This window comes from Cydia pomonella, chromosome 6 (assembly GCF_033807575.1).
Source record: "Cydia pomonella isolate Wapato2018A chromosome 6, ilCydPomo1, whole genome shotgun sequence".
In the NCBI taxonomy this organism is placed as follows: Eukaryota; Metazoa; Arthropoda; class Insecta; order Lepidoptera; family Tortricidae; genus Cydia; species Cydia pomonella.
The window spans coordinates 8,594,453-8,609,354 of NC_084708.1; the positions used below are offsets into that span (position 1 = coordinate 8,594,453).

Consider the following 14,902-nt stretch of genomic DNA (forward strand, 5'->3'; position numbering starts at 1 on the left):
ACAGTGACAGCTGCTTCCGCTACGGTCACTAGCTGGTCTGTTTGCGAATAAAAGCTGAGGTGTTAGGTTTGGCGTTCAGTGTCAAAACGTCAATATTAGGTTATATTGTGATACAGATTAGCATTGAATTTCTTATTTACATCATTTAAATAAATTAAAAGTAATGTATACAGTAAGTGCTCCAACTTAAGTACCCACGTCGACATACTAGTTGTATGTTAGGACACCGACTGTAACCTGATTTTATATATAATGAATACTATTGACATATATCTAAAGACGGGCCTGGCGCGCGTGATACGAACTCATCAACATTCGTATTGCCCGTAAAGCCCGTCTTTAGATATATGTAAATGATTAAAACAAATTTGAAACACGACCATTAAAATACACTCTTATACTCGTATAACGATATGATAGGAATATTACGCGATAGTCAAGTATATTTGGGCCATTAATAATGCTGTTTTGACCTAGCTAAGAATGATTATGAACTATGAGCATTATCAGACTTAAGAAGTAATGGCGACGCAGTTGGCCACATGCAGCAAAAATATTGTATTATTTCAAGTGTAGAAAGATATTTAATCTTAAATCATAATAGCTAAATATGTCGTGTATAATATGTATATAATGTATAAGGAGTCGTTATATTAAAGTTATCTCCTCTGGGGAAAAAATCTTTAAGCACAGCACAATAAATTGAATGTGTGAAATTAAGGACCTTTCAGGACACGTTCGCCAAAGCGTTGAGATTAGCACGTAGACTGAAACTTCCTTGTTACGTGTTCTTGATTATTTGCTGAGGCAACAGACTACAGGCCGTCGTAATCAAACGCTCAGTCCGAGCAAATCGAGTTAAGACCCTGGCCTTTGAGAGAAATTCATTACTTAGGTATTAAGACATAAAAGCTTACCGTCCCATTCCATTTCTCTAATTATTTTGTTGCTAAAAATCTCCATTCGGAACTTTCATACTCACGAATAATTCTGTTAGGGACTTATGATAAAATATTTTTTTCATTTTATGAGCAGTTAGGCGTGTGACTTTCAAATGTAAGAACGCGGGTTCAACATTTATGACACTTTTATGTACCTACTTATCTACGAAATATCATTTAATATTTACTAAATATTATTTAGCAATGATTTCTGGTGAAATAATTCATCCTAAGTAAACCGGACTAATCCCAACAAGGCATACGACCTATTTCTAATTTTAATATACGTCAAAAATTCTGGATACGATATGGATCGGGACCGTCAGTGTCAATACTCAATAGTGACGTTTTTCTTTGAAGACGTTATGGAATCTAGATAAAAATGTTGACGTACTATATTAAATTTAGAATCAGGCCGTTAGTTTCTCCTCAATCTGAGTTGGAAGTTTAGATGAAACTCGCTTTCGTAAAAAGTAGTGCCTGAGCCATTTTTTGGGATTAGGTTGCCAAAGCGGACCACAGGCTTCTTAATGATACAACTGCTAAGTTTAGGAGGTTTTTTTGGTTTTAATTTTTCATGCAGAGCGTAGCCGATATTATTTTATATTTCTTTCACAGTGAGCGTGAATTAAAAAATGTTTTATACTATAAAGTTCATGATTGTCCCATAAACCAGGTGGCATAAATACTAGTACTCCATTTTCCCGTTAAGCGTCATAGACTTATCCTTCTTAGTACAATTTTATACACATCGTAAAACTGCAGCGGAATCGGCGCACATAGCCAAGCACAAAATTTCAATACATTAAACTCATATTAGGAACGAGAGTTTTATTTCATCTCTTCGAGTCTTATATATCAAATTTCACGCCTGAGGCAAATAGTAGGTAGGGTAGAATTGTGAATTCGAAATTGTGGCGATAAGAATGCTCCGGTGTTCGTTTCGTTGGCCGACTGCGCTTTAGATCCAAAACCAATGGGTAGTCGGAAGTAAAATTTTCCCATTCAGCCGTTCATTCATTCATAAAACGCATTATCCTAGCCGCCGCACCCTAACGCCGTCTCGTTTCGGACGCAGAATACGTTGCCGGGAATCCCTCGCGCGTTGCACCTCCGGATGGAAACTGAAACGTAGGATTTTGTTGCAAGTTACGTTCACGGAGTGCGGCCGAGCTTAGCTCATGCGAGTGTGTTTTAGCTTTGTAACAGGCGAGACTAGGCATGGGGCCGTTTTGTATTCGCTTGTAATAAAACTGAGAGGAAGCAAACGAATATGTCAGTTCGAGGACTTTGTACTTTACATTTTTTCTTTTTTATATACTGTCTGTGTATTTATTAATATCAAAAGCTTAACTCATCGAGCTTGCGTATTATAATAAATTTAAAATAAGAGCCGACTGCAATTTGTATGGGAATAGCACGACTGCACGCCAACTGCAGCGTCGGCGTGCAGTTCCTATACAAGTTGCAGTCGGGTCGCAGTCCGTCTGTGCCGGCCCTTACTGGATAAATTATATTGATGATGCGTTAAGAAGAGCGCTGAAACAATCTGAGGGGAAGTTCTATCTCCGCATGAAATTGTTATGGCTTTTGCTATTATCTGAGTCATCAAAATTGTTTAATTGATTTTTCAGTTCTTATTCCATTAATAAAATGAGGTCGTAGTCGTAACCATTGTCTAAGGCTGAAATCGTTGTTAATGATTCGTATAGAGATAGACATTTAGATTTACATTAGTTACGTGGGGAGCAGGACTGCGTCCAACAGCGGAACGTGAATAGGCTGATCAAGTGATCACAGAGACTTAAGAACTACTTTATTCAAAAGTCTATTGCCATTATTCCACTTCCATTCAGATAAACATAAACAAAAGGCTGAGAGCTGAAAACTATTCTAGTTTCGAGCTCCTTATTGGCAAACCGCCATATGAGCGCGTGGATGAGAACTCCGCTCGGTCCGCCCGCAATGAAGATAAAGTGTGAACTTCCTTAATTTATTTTATAGGCGTTCTTTATTTACCGAAAACAAGGGTTTCTTCGGCCAAGCGAAGAACAGATATATTTCCCAGCTCATTTCCCTAAAACCCACTCCATTTAATAACCCTAAAAGAGCCCGCAGATACCTCATACGGAATCCGTGGGATTTTCGCCTCGTCTCGGATCGCGTTCCAATGGCTCCCAAGTGTCGATAGCGCCTATCCACCGTTTCAATGAGCTATTTCATTATTCAGCCTCACCGACTTTGCTAGAGATGGCAGCGATAGGATTGACTAATTTTGCAGTAGGTATATCCTAAGACGAGCTCTGCGGCGCGTCTTCATTTGGCCCGAGCCCATTTTGCGGGCTTAGCGCGATCCGCTCGATATCACCAACGTAAGCACGTCATTTGCAACTCCCACCACCCTTAAACAGTCTTCAGCCTCTTATACCAAACACCCAAACTTAAAGTTATGATTATGCAAACGGTAACTTTTTAATTTTGTTACCGACTCCATTTCTCAAAGGAAAAGTTTTAATAACAGGCAAACAATTCATGGCAGTTGTTCGTTTTTTCCTCGAGTTACAATCGGAAGTTTGGAAATGTGTAAGCATTGAGAACCGTATACTGCGGTTTAAGACTTGCTGGTGGAATTCTCCTGAAATTACTGACAAGTACTCCTAAATTATAAATTGCTAAGTAAAATAGTTAATGTAATTTTTAACAGACCCTATCCAAACGTAGGTACTTAGGGGACCAATCAATGCGATAATGTTTAAAATAGGTATAATATAGGGTGGTGTACCCAAAGATCTGATTGTACTTATTATTTATTAAGGTCCAGTTTAAATCAGGTTGACGGCGATCGATTTAATCCATCTAGACTAGATAAATTAAATAAACACGCTATCGGCCCATTCAATGAGCGACTAAAATCCACGCAATCAGAACGACGATCTATTAGAACGTTAGCAAATCGTAAACTGCACTTGCTTTAAATTTGTGCGCTCGCTGCTTTGGCCTGAATTCGCTCATTGACTATTCAACCGTAGGCCGCATCCAATCGGGCCGAGGCACCTAATCCTCGGTCGGCGATGAAAGTCAAAGCGAAAGCAAGTTGGTGTTCCCTAAAAGCCCTTTAGCTTGGCGAGAAGGCGCGGCGGCCGGCGGCGCGGTGCGGCGCGTGCTGCGACTTGCAGGCGAGCTCGCTATTACGCCGCCAAGTGGCAAGTTTTGTGCTCGCCTCATGGGCGATTCATCGGCGCTTCTCGTTAGGGGGCACGGTTGAATGCCGCCTTGGCACTCCTCATTATTGCGTTTATAAAGGCGCCCATAGAGAAGCTTGATTCACTAGACCCGCTCTGTTGCTCTGAAAGAGAAAATGGTATTGTGTAGACGCTTTGTTTGGTGCTTTTTTATTTCATCCCTGTAAACCTTGCTTGAAAGATATTTGTGGCAACATTCTTTTTTGTGAACCTATAACGACTAACAGTCGCTTATTTTATAGATACGTTTAAGTAACGAAAGCAGAAACTGGTTTCTATTGTGATTGCAAAACGGCGAGATCTATGAAGCATTTGACTGATATTGCTAAGTATGGTAATCAAATTTTTATTACCCAGATATGTTACTACATTCAAAACTAAACCGTGTCAGCGTTCCAACCGCATAATAAATTACTAAAGCCGCTTATACTATGACTTGTATCCGACCCAGCTAATCAGTAACTCACGGCTCCCTTTAACATATGTAAATACAATGAAACGTTAGCCCGAATTAACATTTGACTCCATGCTAATTTATGACTGCTCTTCGCATAAGAGAAAATGCAAAACCATCGCCACCATGCCATACAACCATCTTCTTTATGCACTACAGTACCCATGCGTTGAAAAAAGCGGTTTCAGGTAAAAATACTGTTAGCATCTGACAAACATTGGCTTTGCAAAATGACTCGACATGGAAATCCATTTCCGAAAACCTATCGCAAACAATAAATCGATTTCCAACATCGGAAAACTATCATTGCTTTTATGTTTGTTGACTTTAACTATATATAAAAGTTTAGTATTTTAATAACAAAAAAGGCCAGTAAGCCTTGTATAAGGCTTACCAAAAAGCTTATTGTACGTATAATTAATTGTAGTATTTACTTACCTCACGTATAGCTTGAGCAACCAGCAATTAAATTGCCGAATAATAATCACGCGAAGCTCTAATCCGTCTGTGATTGCAAAATCAATAGCGGTAGCGCAACTAATATTGGCTGCTTTTCCCCAGTGATATTAAAATTTGCTGGCAGTAGCTAAGCCTGCAAGCTGCCGGCGAGATTTGTTTCTAAAACTAAAACAACAGGGATTTTAGAATTTACCGAATAAAAGCCGAAATAAAAAATGTTGCGGTGAGTAAAATTAAATAGAACAGACTTTCAATATGAGTGTTTGGTTAAAAAACACCTACCTAGTTTTTAACTAGGTACCTACTTTTTAATTATAAACTTTACTTAGATTATATACGTATGTTATTGTAAATTGCTGAGCTAACCCATTACTGAACTTGCAGTATCAAATAAATCGTATTCAGTAATTGTACAGTAGTATTCGTAAACGCTCATCAACATCATATTATTTCCTGTAGGGATCACAGTTCTAACCTACCCTAACCTATTTTTCTGGTAGCAATCCGTTTCTTTGGGGGTCACAGTTCAAACCTAACCTAATCTACATTTGTGATAGCAGTTCATTTCTTTAGGGTTCACAGTAAAGTTCTAACCTACCCAATTTTTCTGGTATTAAATTTGGAATTACATATATCTCTAATACATTATATAAAAAATAGTTATTCACACTGTGCTTTAGATGACATTAGCGTTATACCATTTGATTATTATTAGAAATAAGCATTATACTCAAAGAACGTTATAATAAATGTTAATCGATATAATGAACATTATAAGAAACAATAATTATATCAAATGAGGGTTATTGCAACTAATATTATATATTAAAAAAATATAGCGATCGATACGCACCCGTGGCTACCACCAGTTCGGCACTGACAAACGCTATCAAGAACGTAACATACACTCTATGCATCTCGCTCGTACTCGCATATAAGTGCGAGCGAGATGTATAGAAAGTAAATTACGTTCTCGATAGCGTATATGCCAATTTTGACACTGTCAGTGACTCATGGAACGGGTACTAAGCGTTAGTGGCTTACCTTCAAACAGAAGTCGTGGGTTCGAACCCCGGTTCTTAACCACAAGTTGCTATTAACACTTTCGGTGACGGGCGCCCCGTTTCCAGTAAAAAATAAACACATATACGTGTTCTTGGCAGTGAATGTGTTAAGCATAGAAATAAATTAAAAGTGGAAACTGTCTTCGGTCTCACCCAAAACAGCCACTTTCGATTTTTTTTTTCTAAAATTGGAGTTATTTAATTATGTAGACTAAAAAAGCTTTTAGACAATCTGTATGAACTAGCTAAATTAAATTATAATATCACAAAATTAAAACTAAAGTTAAACCTAGAAACAAAATAAAATCGCAAACTATAAAATACTAAGTGTATTACAAAATTAAAAGCTTAAGAGGAAAGTGGACGGCCGTGTCTCCATACAGAGGTAGTCCCCATTTTCCTCTCTGGACTTTGGCATTATGGAAAATATTTCTCCATAATTTGTTGTATATGCTATGCAGCTATGCCCCTACGCTTGTCATTTTTAGATTTTTTGATTATTGTAAAAATATGGAGCGAAAAACAGATTTCATACAATATTTTAAATGCCGCTAACTCTTATATTAATTATAAATTTGAAAAAAAAATTTAAAGAGGGGCATAGCTGTGGTCGATATGCAACAAATTGTGTCTAAATATTTTCAATAATGTTAATATCCAGAGAGGAAAATGAGGACTACGTTTGTGTGAAAAGGTGATTTCGCGCGGGTCGTCCTTTTTCACCTTAACCATAAATTGTTCCAAGAACCTAAGAAAATGTAAAATTGGTGAATTCATTCATTTTTACAAGCTTTTATTTAACTTGCCTTGATAGTATGTACAGTAGGGTTCAAAAGTGCATGCACAAGTTATCAATGAAATCATTCATAAATTTTCCATATAAATTTGAAGATGATACATATACATATGTAAGTTAGTATGGGTCAAATCTTGGAGGCTAAATTTGACCCGCTTGTCGATTACCGATTGAGCTGAAATTTTGCATACATTTGTAAATCGGATTACAATGCAATATTATGATAACATGGAGCTGATCTGATGATGGGGACAGGAGGTGACCTTGGGAAATCTGTGATAAAACCAGGGATCGGAAACGGCTTTTTGCAAAAACTTGTAAATTTATTTTTAGGTCTCACTTGTGTTTTTAGATAACGACATCGTATTATTATATTGACCAATTAGAAATGAAATAATTAGCAAAGAACGAAAATATACCGTTTTCGTCCCTATCATATATAAAAAACCGGTTTCCGATCCCTGGATAAAACAACGCAAACTAATTGGTTGCTACAATTGTCTCGATGAGTATTAGTAGTTGTGGAAAGAAAAGTACAGTCAGCGATAAAAGCTTGTACCAATTTCTTTTTATATTGCGAAAACTTATTTTATTTACTAATCGCTTTTAGATGAAGGAAAACACGCTAATCCCAGGCTTATTAGTTTACCATCTGGGTTGGAAGGTCAGACGGCAATCGGTTTCTTAATAACCCATGCTTGCCTACCTAATTGTTGGTATAAAGTTGCCAAAGTGGACCCCGGGCTTCTTTGGGATGCAACCGGGAAACGCTAAAATGAGTAATTTAATCAATTTGTTTAACGTTTCTCAGTCAAGAGATACCCCCAATTACCTAGCAGTCCATTGAAGTCTGTAAATAAATACTATTAAAAAAAGGCATCTCTATGTCTATTTTATTTTATACACACTTATTTTTTTATTCTTTTATTGTTTTGTACACGGTTACCAGCTCGCTCAATATTATGAATATAGATGGATAAAGTCCAAGAATAGGTATAATACATGAAAATCGTATCAAAAAAGGTGCCTTACATCAAATGAGGTAGTTCTGTTTTTTATGGTAATGACAAATCCAAGTTTTCCACCTCGAAAGCCCACAACACAACTTTATTATTACTTTATATAAGGTCTTTGACTGTTGTCAGAGACTGACAGAGATAAAAGTAAATATCTTAAAAAGTCTACCTTGGTTATTGAATCTGTACCCATCCAGATTTAGGTCACGAGCATGTATTGTCCATTATATCATATTATTTCCAAATCCAATTAGTTAAAACACTGCAGCTTTAGGTACTGAGTTCGTGAAAGTTTCAATTGTCATTGATTTTTCTTTGGCTGCGAGATATTTAATGAATAGTTAGTCAGTTAGTAGTAGGTATATAATATTTTTATAAAATATTTATTTGGATGTGACTTACAATTTACGAATCAATGTATATTAGTAAGCTCAGCCAAATTATAGACATTCTTGAGTAATTATTTCCACTTAGACAGTGGAAAAACTTGTAACATTTGTTGGTAGAACTGAGCGTAAAGTTTCAATCGAATCACCGCTAGTCGCTCCGCTTGGTTTTTGCCACGCTCTCGGCAACTATTGGAGCGGCAGACTTCCACCAACCGGCCAAGTTTTCTCATTATGCCCGTTAGTGCCTGCCGCCACTCCGACTACTCACCGATTCACCTACCACTGACGAATCACGAGGCACGTACGCACTTCGATCGACGTCTGAAAATCGTATAGGTACCTACACTGGTGCACTCCGAAAATTAAGATGTCTTATCTGATAATATTAATGTATTATAAATTAAATGTATCCTGTTGGAAATGGAGGGGAACTTTTCAAGTAATGCACATTCTATTTTTAAATGAAACGTACACATCATCGTCTTAGGCGAATCATAAAATAAGCAGGAGGGGTATTTTCTCGAAGAGGGAGAGCGGTTAGCCGACTTTTACACTGGTTTTATTGTCTCAGCGCCCCTCGTAAACCGTCTTTGTGCCAGTAACGTCTCAAGTTGTATTAACACCATGATAACTTTAGTGGACCCGTTTGGCATGGGGTAGCGATCGCCCTCTTGCAATTAGGCCCAACTGTATAGTTTCCGCCATTTAAATGGAACCGATGACATTCAATGTTATAAATACGATTGTAACCCACCCCTGGATATTGAATTTAGAGCAAATTACGAGGGACCCTTTGCTCTGAACTATATTACGATGTTATGACGTAATTAGGATGATCGCCAACCATGTTTCCCAGAAGTTGTCTCACTCAAATACAAATGTATCTATAACTTTGTACTTAGTTCCTACAGAAATTTTCTACTTTATAAGTTACATCAAATCTAACGTAATCGATGACGACAAACATGACATTAAAAATGTACATCACATGTCCGCGACTACTGAAGGCCACGTTTATGATCAATAGTTAATAAAGTGCTACGAAAACTGATCACGCATTTATACAAACACGTTTTTTGAAGAATATCAAATAAATAAAATAAATATCGTAAAAGTTTTGTGATATAAAAACTAAACTCCAAGCTGTATAAGGAATAAAGTGAGTGCCTAATTTTAATGTATTTGGAAGGAAAAAGACTAAATATACAAATTCCTAATTAGGTCCGATAATAACAACAAAAGCAAATTGAATATAAAGTTAAAGTGCAAAAAAAAGAATAGTCTCTAATGAAATTCTCATAACACAAGTCCGCTACAATTTATTGAAATCCCGTATTGAAATTCTATAACAGACCAACAGAACTTTTGAATAAGGGAATATTTAATTTCCATTTTAAGAGCAGCAGCACAAACAAAACAAACTTTTAAACACATATTTATAAAAGGAAAACGACGAGTCTCAGTTAATTCCGCTAGGGCTGATTCGAGAGTTGATTTGGGCGACACAAATTTTCCAACGAATTTAGCGGTTTCAATCGATGACGCCGTAATGGAAAAGTTCAATAGGCAACAACAAAGGCCGATACAAGTTAACGAAGCTCACGAAAGCGAAATTCACGATGGCATCGCCGCACTTCGGCGGACAGGAAATTAAAAGACAAAAGAGTGCCGGCCGGAGCTGTTTCGACTCGGAAGTGAGGGCGTGCCCTCCCTTTTGATCGCACCTACCCATGGCTCACTTTGTACTAATGCTAAATGATGACAGCTGACAGACGAGTAATAAGTGATACAATATGATCGCTTTATGAACTAATTACGAATCCAAATCCCAAATCCCAAATCCTGGCTGTCGGTGGTTAGGAACGGCACGCAAAACTAATAAAGCGACTATTGCAGGGGGTTTGCTTGACATGTGAACAGCTTTCAGATAATGTAGCAAAAAAAAACATTAATACATATAGGTACCCATATGTGTATTCGTTTTTTCTAAGTTACAAGTCAATACATTTAGATATTTTAAATTTTTTCCTATGCAAACGTAACTGATTGAGTCTTACAATATCATGGTAAGATTAAATTCGCAATATTTTCGATTCACGTAAGCTAGAATACATTTGTAACATTACAAAATTAATCCGTTCTTATACGGGGAGCTCTAATGTGTATCGGGTGTGCGTCTGTGTATGGTTTCTGTAATTCGGGCGAGCCGGGGTAATCCGTTCGTCGGATCTAGTTACCGAGGGAGACTTGATGCTGTCTTCTCGTGCTTTAAAACCATTTCAACTATTCTCACTCGTATTGATAGACTACTCGATATGAAATCAGTTTCTATATATTTAGCTAAAATTTACTAGGTGATTTAATCTTTAAGTTAGAACATTGTTAATGTTTGTTAAACACTTGCTGTAATGTGGCTACCGACATCTGACAAAGCGTTGGATCAAGCTCAGCACTCCCAACTTTGTTTCCTAATTTAATTTGCATTTGGAATCAAAAACTTTCCGTGACACTGTTTTGCATTATTAATACTTTAGTATAGCCTGATCTCTCGGGAGGCGCACCAGAACCCATAAATTGAATTCCAACCTTCGCAATTAGTTATTCCCGCGCGTGAAAACTTTCGAGATCGTTCGCCTTCGTTAACAGATGTTACGCTGCTATTCATTATACATTCCGTCGAATTGTAAAGCCGAACATTTAATTTAAAGTACCAAACGCTCCTTTGTTAAATCGTCGAACATTTGGGAAGGTATTGTAGAGGATCGCTCGGGCGGGAGGATTAGCGGCGCGGTTGCTCGCCGCTAGTTTCTGTTTACGGCGTACATTCGTCTTAGATGAAACGTACCAGTAAATAAACCATCGCCGTGGCAAAATGCTACCTTAATTGCAGGGACACTAAATATGCATAGATTCGCACATTCATTTAGGTATATGTCAATGTATCAGTGATTAAATAGATAACCACCATATAATAATAATATTTAATATGTAATATGGATTTTCATTTTCAGTGAGCATAGCACAGGCGTTTTGTCTTATGGAAAGATGATGCGTTTAGAATTACATATAATACCTACCTAAGAATAAAACATTTCAAGTTTCATTAAAATACAATGAAAACCCCATAAAGTAGAGAACGCATTAAACTACATGTGCTAGTCCGTGGGATAAAATGACAAGCGTTCCAAACATATTGTCCGCGCCACGTGTCATGGCGGTATATTGAATAACAAATCATGGACATGAATAATGTCCGTCCTCAAGACTCCGTGCAATCTGCCCGCCTGCCGTACTACTTATGTCGTTCCATCTCACGGCACAACAAAAGACAAGGAGAAAATATTTCGCCGTCGTAGCATGACTCTTATCGGTCTAATTTAGATCAAACAATATCACTCCCCTAACGCAAGTTGCGTAGAAACACTTTGTTATCTGCAGTTTTTGGCAGAAATTATATTAAGATTTTGTCAAGCGATAGGGATAAAGCTGTATATTCTTACTTTGCTCTGTGGCATTGTAGGGCGATTTACCCCTGGAGAGCGGCGTATTTTTGCGATAACAATAATTTAGGAAAAATGATGTTGGTAGATTCTCATCTACGGTGATGGAATTGGCCACAGTGCTCACAGTCTAACTTTTGTATGTTCAACAAAAAAAATGTTCTTTTGCATGAATAAGATATAAATAAAATCAATAAATACATTTTATAGGACATCGTTACACAAATTGACTAAGCCCCACAGTAAGCTCAAGAAGGCTTGTGTTGTAGGTACTCAGACAACGACATATGTATATAATTTACAAATACATAAATATGCACATAGAAAACACCCATGATCCGGGAACAAAAGTCTGTACTCATCACACAAATAAACGCCCTTACCGGGATTCGAAGCCAGGACCATCGGCTGCATAGGCTGGGTCACTACTCACTAGGCCAGACCAGTCGTCATTAGGCCAGCCAGACCAGTACCAGTGGGCTCTTTATCATTTGTCACGTTCTAAAAAGTATGTAAGTGCGAAAGTGACGCATGACATGACAGGTGATAAAAATGCGACCATGATACCGCTGCAGTCGTCCATTACCATTCTCAATCATAATCAACGTTTCTTTTTTCTTTGCAGGTCCGGTGGAGTACGCATGAGATGTTATGGGCCCGCGCGGCGTAGCGAAGTGGCGTTGGTGGGTGGTGGTGGTAGCATGGGCGTGGAGCGCAACAGCGCGCACGCTGTGCCCGGCGCGTTGCGCCTGCGACGATGCGCTGCGCACCGCCTCCTGCGCCAACGCCAGCCTCGAGATCGTTCCAATACAACTCAACCCCGAGGCTACCCACATCAACCTTACGCACAATTCCATCAACAATCTTCTCTACACCTTTGCTTTCTACACACAAATCACCATCCTAGATATCTCCCACAACAGATTACAGGACTTAGGTAGTAAGAACTTTGAAAGCAATATGGAGATGACACAACTGAATGTCAGCCATAATAGACTGAAACGACTAGAAAGGGACACCTTCGTCGGCTTAAAGAAACTGATCGACTTGAACTTGTCAGATAATGAAATACGTGATGTACACGCACAAACATTTCAAGATTTATCTATGTTGGAGAGACTCGATTTGTCAAACAACGGACTGGAGAGTTTCGATCCGGACACTTTTGAACCCCTGTCATCGTTGAAGATCTTATCGCTCAAAAATAATTCCATATTAGACATACCATCTATCAATTTGTTCTACGTTGTTAAGTTACAACACTTAGATTTATCTGAGAATCTTATACAACAGGTGTCCAAACATGGTATGCCATATTTAAAAGAATTGAGTCATTTAGACTTAAATAGTAACATAATTGGCAACGTAGATCCCTTGGGATTCCACAACTTACCCGCACTTCGCCACTTGGACCTGAGTGACAACAACATGACAACGATCCCCACATCCGCTCTTTCCAAACTAGTAAACTTGTCGCACTTGTACCTCAGTGGGAACTTTTTCCAAAGCGTTCCACCCTTATCTTTCCAAAACCTTTTCCATCTCAAACACTTACATTTGAGCAGGCTTTACGAGCTCAAAACGATTGATTCGAGGGCATTTGTTGACAACATAAATCTGCAGAAAATTTGGATGAATGAAAACGTGAAAATGAGTGAAGTCCCACCGAGATTGTTTCACGGGAATCCAAAACTCACGCATATATACATGAAGAACAATGCCCTAGAAACACTAGAAGCATCACATTTTCCTATTGATAGGCTACAAGAACTAGAAATATCAGGAAATCTGTTTGTCTGTAATTGCTCATTGTTGTGGTTGTGGAAACTAGGAATGGAGTGCGAAGTAAGTAGCAAAAAGTCTGGCAATACAAGTTCTATGCTTACGTTAGATTATGAGGACATCAAATGCGCAGGGCCGGAGCCTTTGAAGGGCGTTTTATTTGTACAGATTCCTGAATCTGAATTTGGGTGCTCAAGTGGATGGGTGATAGTGGCAGTTGTGGTGCTGATTGTGAGTATCATTATAAGCGTCGTGGGAGGTGTTTTATACTTTTTGGGACCTTTGAAAAAGTGCAAAGGGGACAAGTCAAAGCAAGTTATGACGAGTGTAATGTTAAACGGTGATGTGTCAAAATTAAGCAATGGACTTGGCTATTCAACGAGGAGTAGGGAACAAGAAAATAAGAGGGACACCGATCGGTATCTCATGATCGGTTCCTCAGTGACTAATAATTTTCATTCATTGAATCCACCGTGGCATAGTGTGGATAAGAATCCATATTTCCAAGAAGATAGTGAGGAGCATATTTACCAACAATTTGCTTACGAAACGATCCCCCATCATCGGACCCCCGAAAAGCCGCACATAGTGTACGTCTAACAAAAGTTTCGTGCAAAGGACAATATTATCACCAAAATATTTTCTTTGCTACGTCGAGAAGTAATCAGTGATACCGTGTATTATCGTCATAAAGATGAGAGACATTGAATTTGCAATATTGTAAATAGTGATACGACTAAAATTGTAAGATGTGATAGCTTTGTAAATAGACGTGTAAATATGTAGTTAATTTAGCAGTGCAGATAAAGACATTAACCTCGTTTTTGTACTTAACTTCTTTAATCATGTTAATCCTAAATCCCATTTAAATATGCCTACCCCATAGAGTAAACTCTATGTCTTTGTTTTGTTTTGTATTGATAGTTCCTCAGGATTGAGTACTCATTCATTGTTAAGTGCGTTGCAAATTGTTTGAGGTATTCAATGCTAAATAAATATTTACTCATAATTATGTAATTTTATTGTAAAGTATATTAATAATAATTATATTTTCTGAATAGAACACCAATAGGTACTTGAAACTTTGTACAAAGACGAGCAATATAGAGTAATAATAATTTCAAATAGTATCAGAATAGGAATAAATCTGTTAATTTATCTTGCTATATTGTTAAAGCGTATTATTTGTAAAATAGAGCGAGATTGTTCAAGTCATACATGTGCTTAACACATATGTGCGTACATAGCCTAAATAAATA

The 14,902-nt window shown here is 37.8% G+C and overlaps 1 protein-coding gene across 1 annotated transcript in view; it reads left to right on the plus strand.

Moving 5' to 3' along the window:
* The window catches only part of LOC133518877 (leucine-rich repeat neuronal protein 2-like), a 66,910-nt gene extending 52,258 nt beyond the window's left edge, over positions 1–14,652 (plus strand). Inside the window, exon 3 of the mRNA XM_061852641.1 lies at positions 12,487–14,652. Within this exon, the coding sequence (XP_061708625.1) occupies positions 12,513–14,243 (1,731 nt within the window). The 5' untranslated portion in view covers positions 12,487–12,512 and the 3' untranslated portion in view covers positions 14,244–14,652. The remainder of the gene's footprint in view (positions 1–12,486) is intronic.
* The last annotated feature ends 250 nt before the right edge of the window (positions 14,653–14,902 follow it).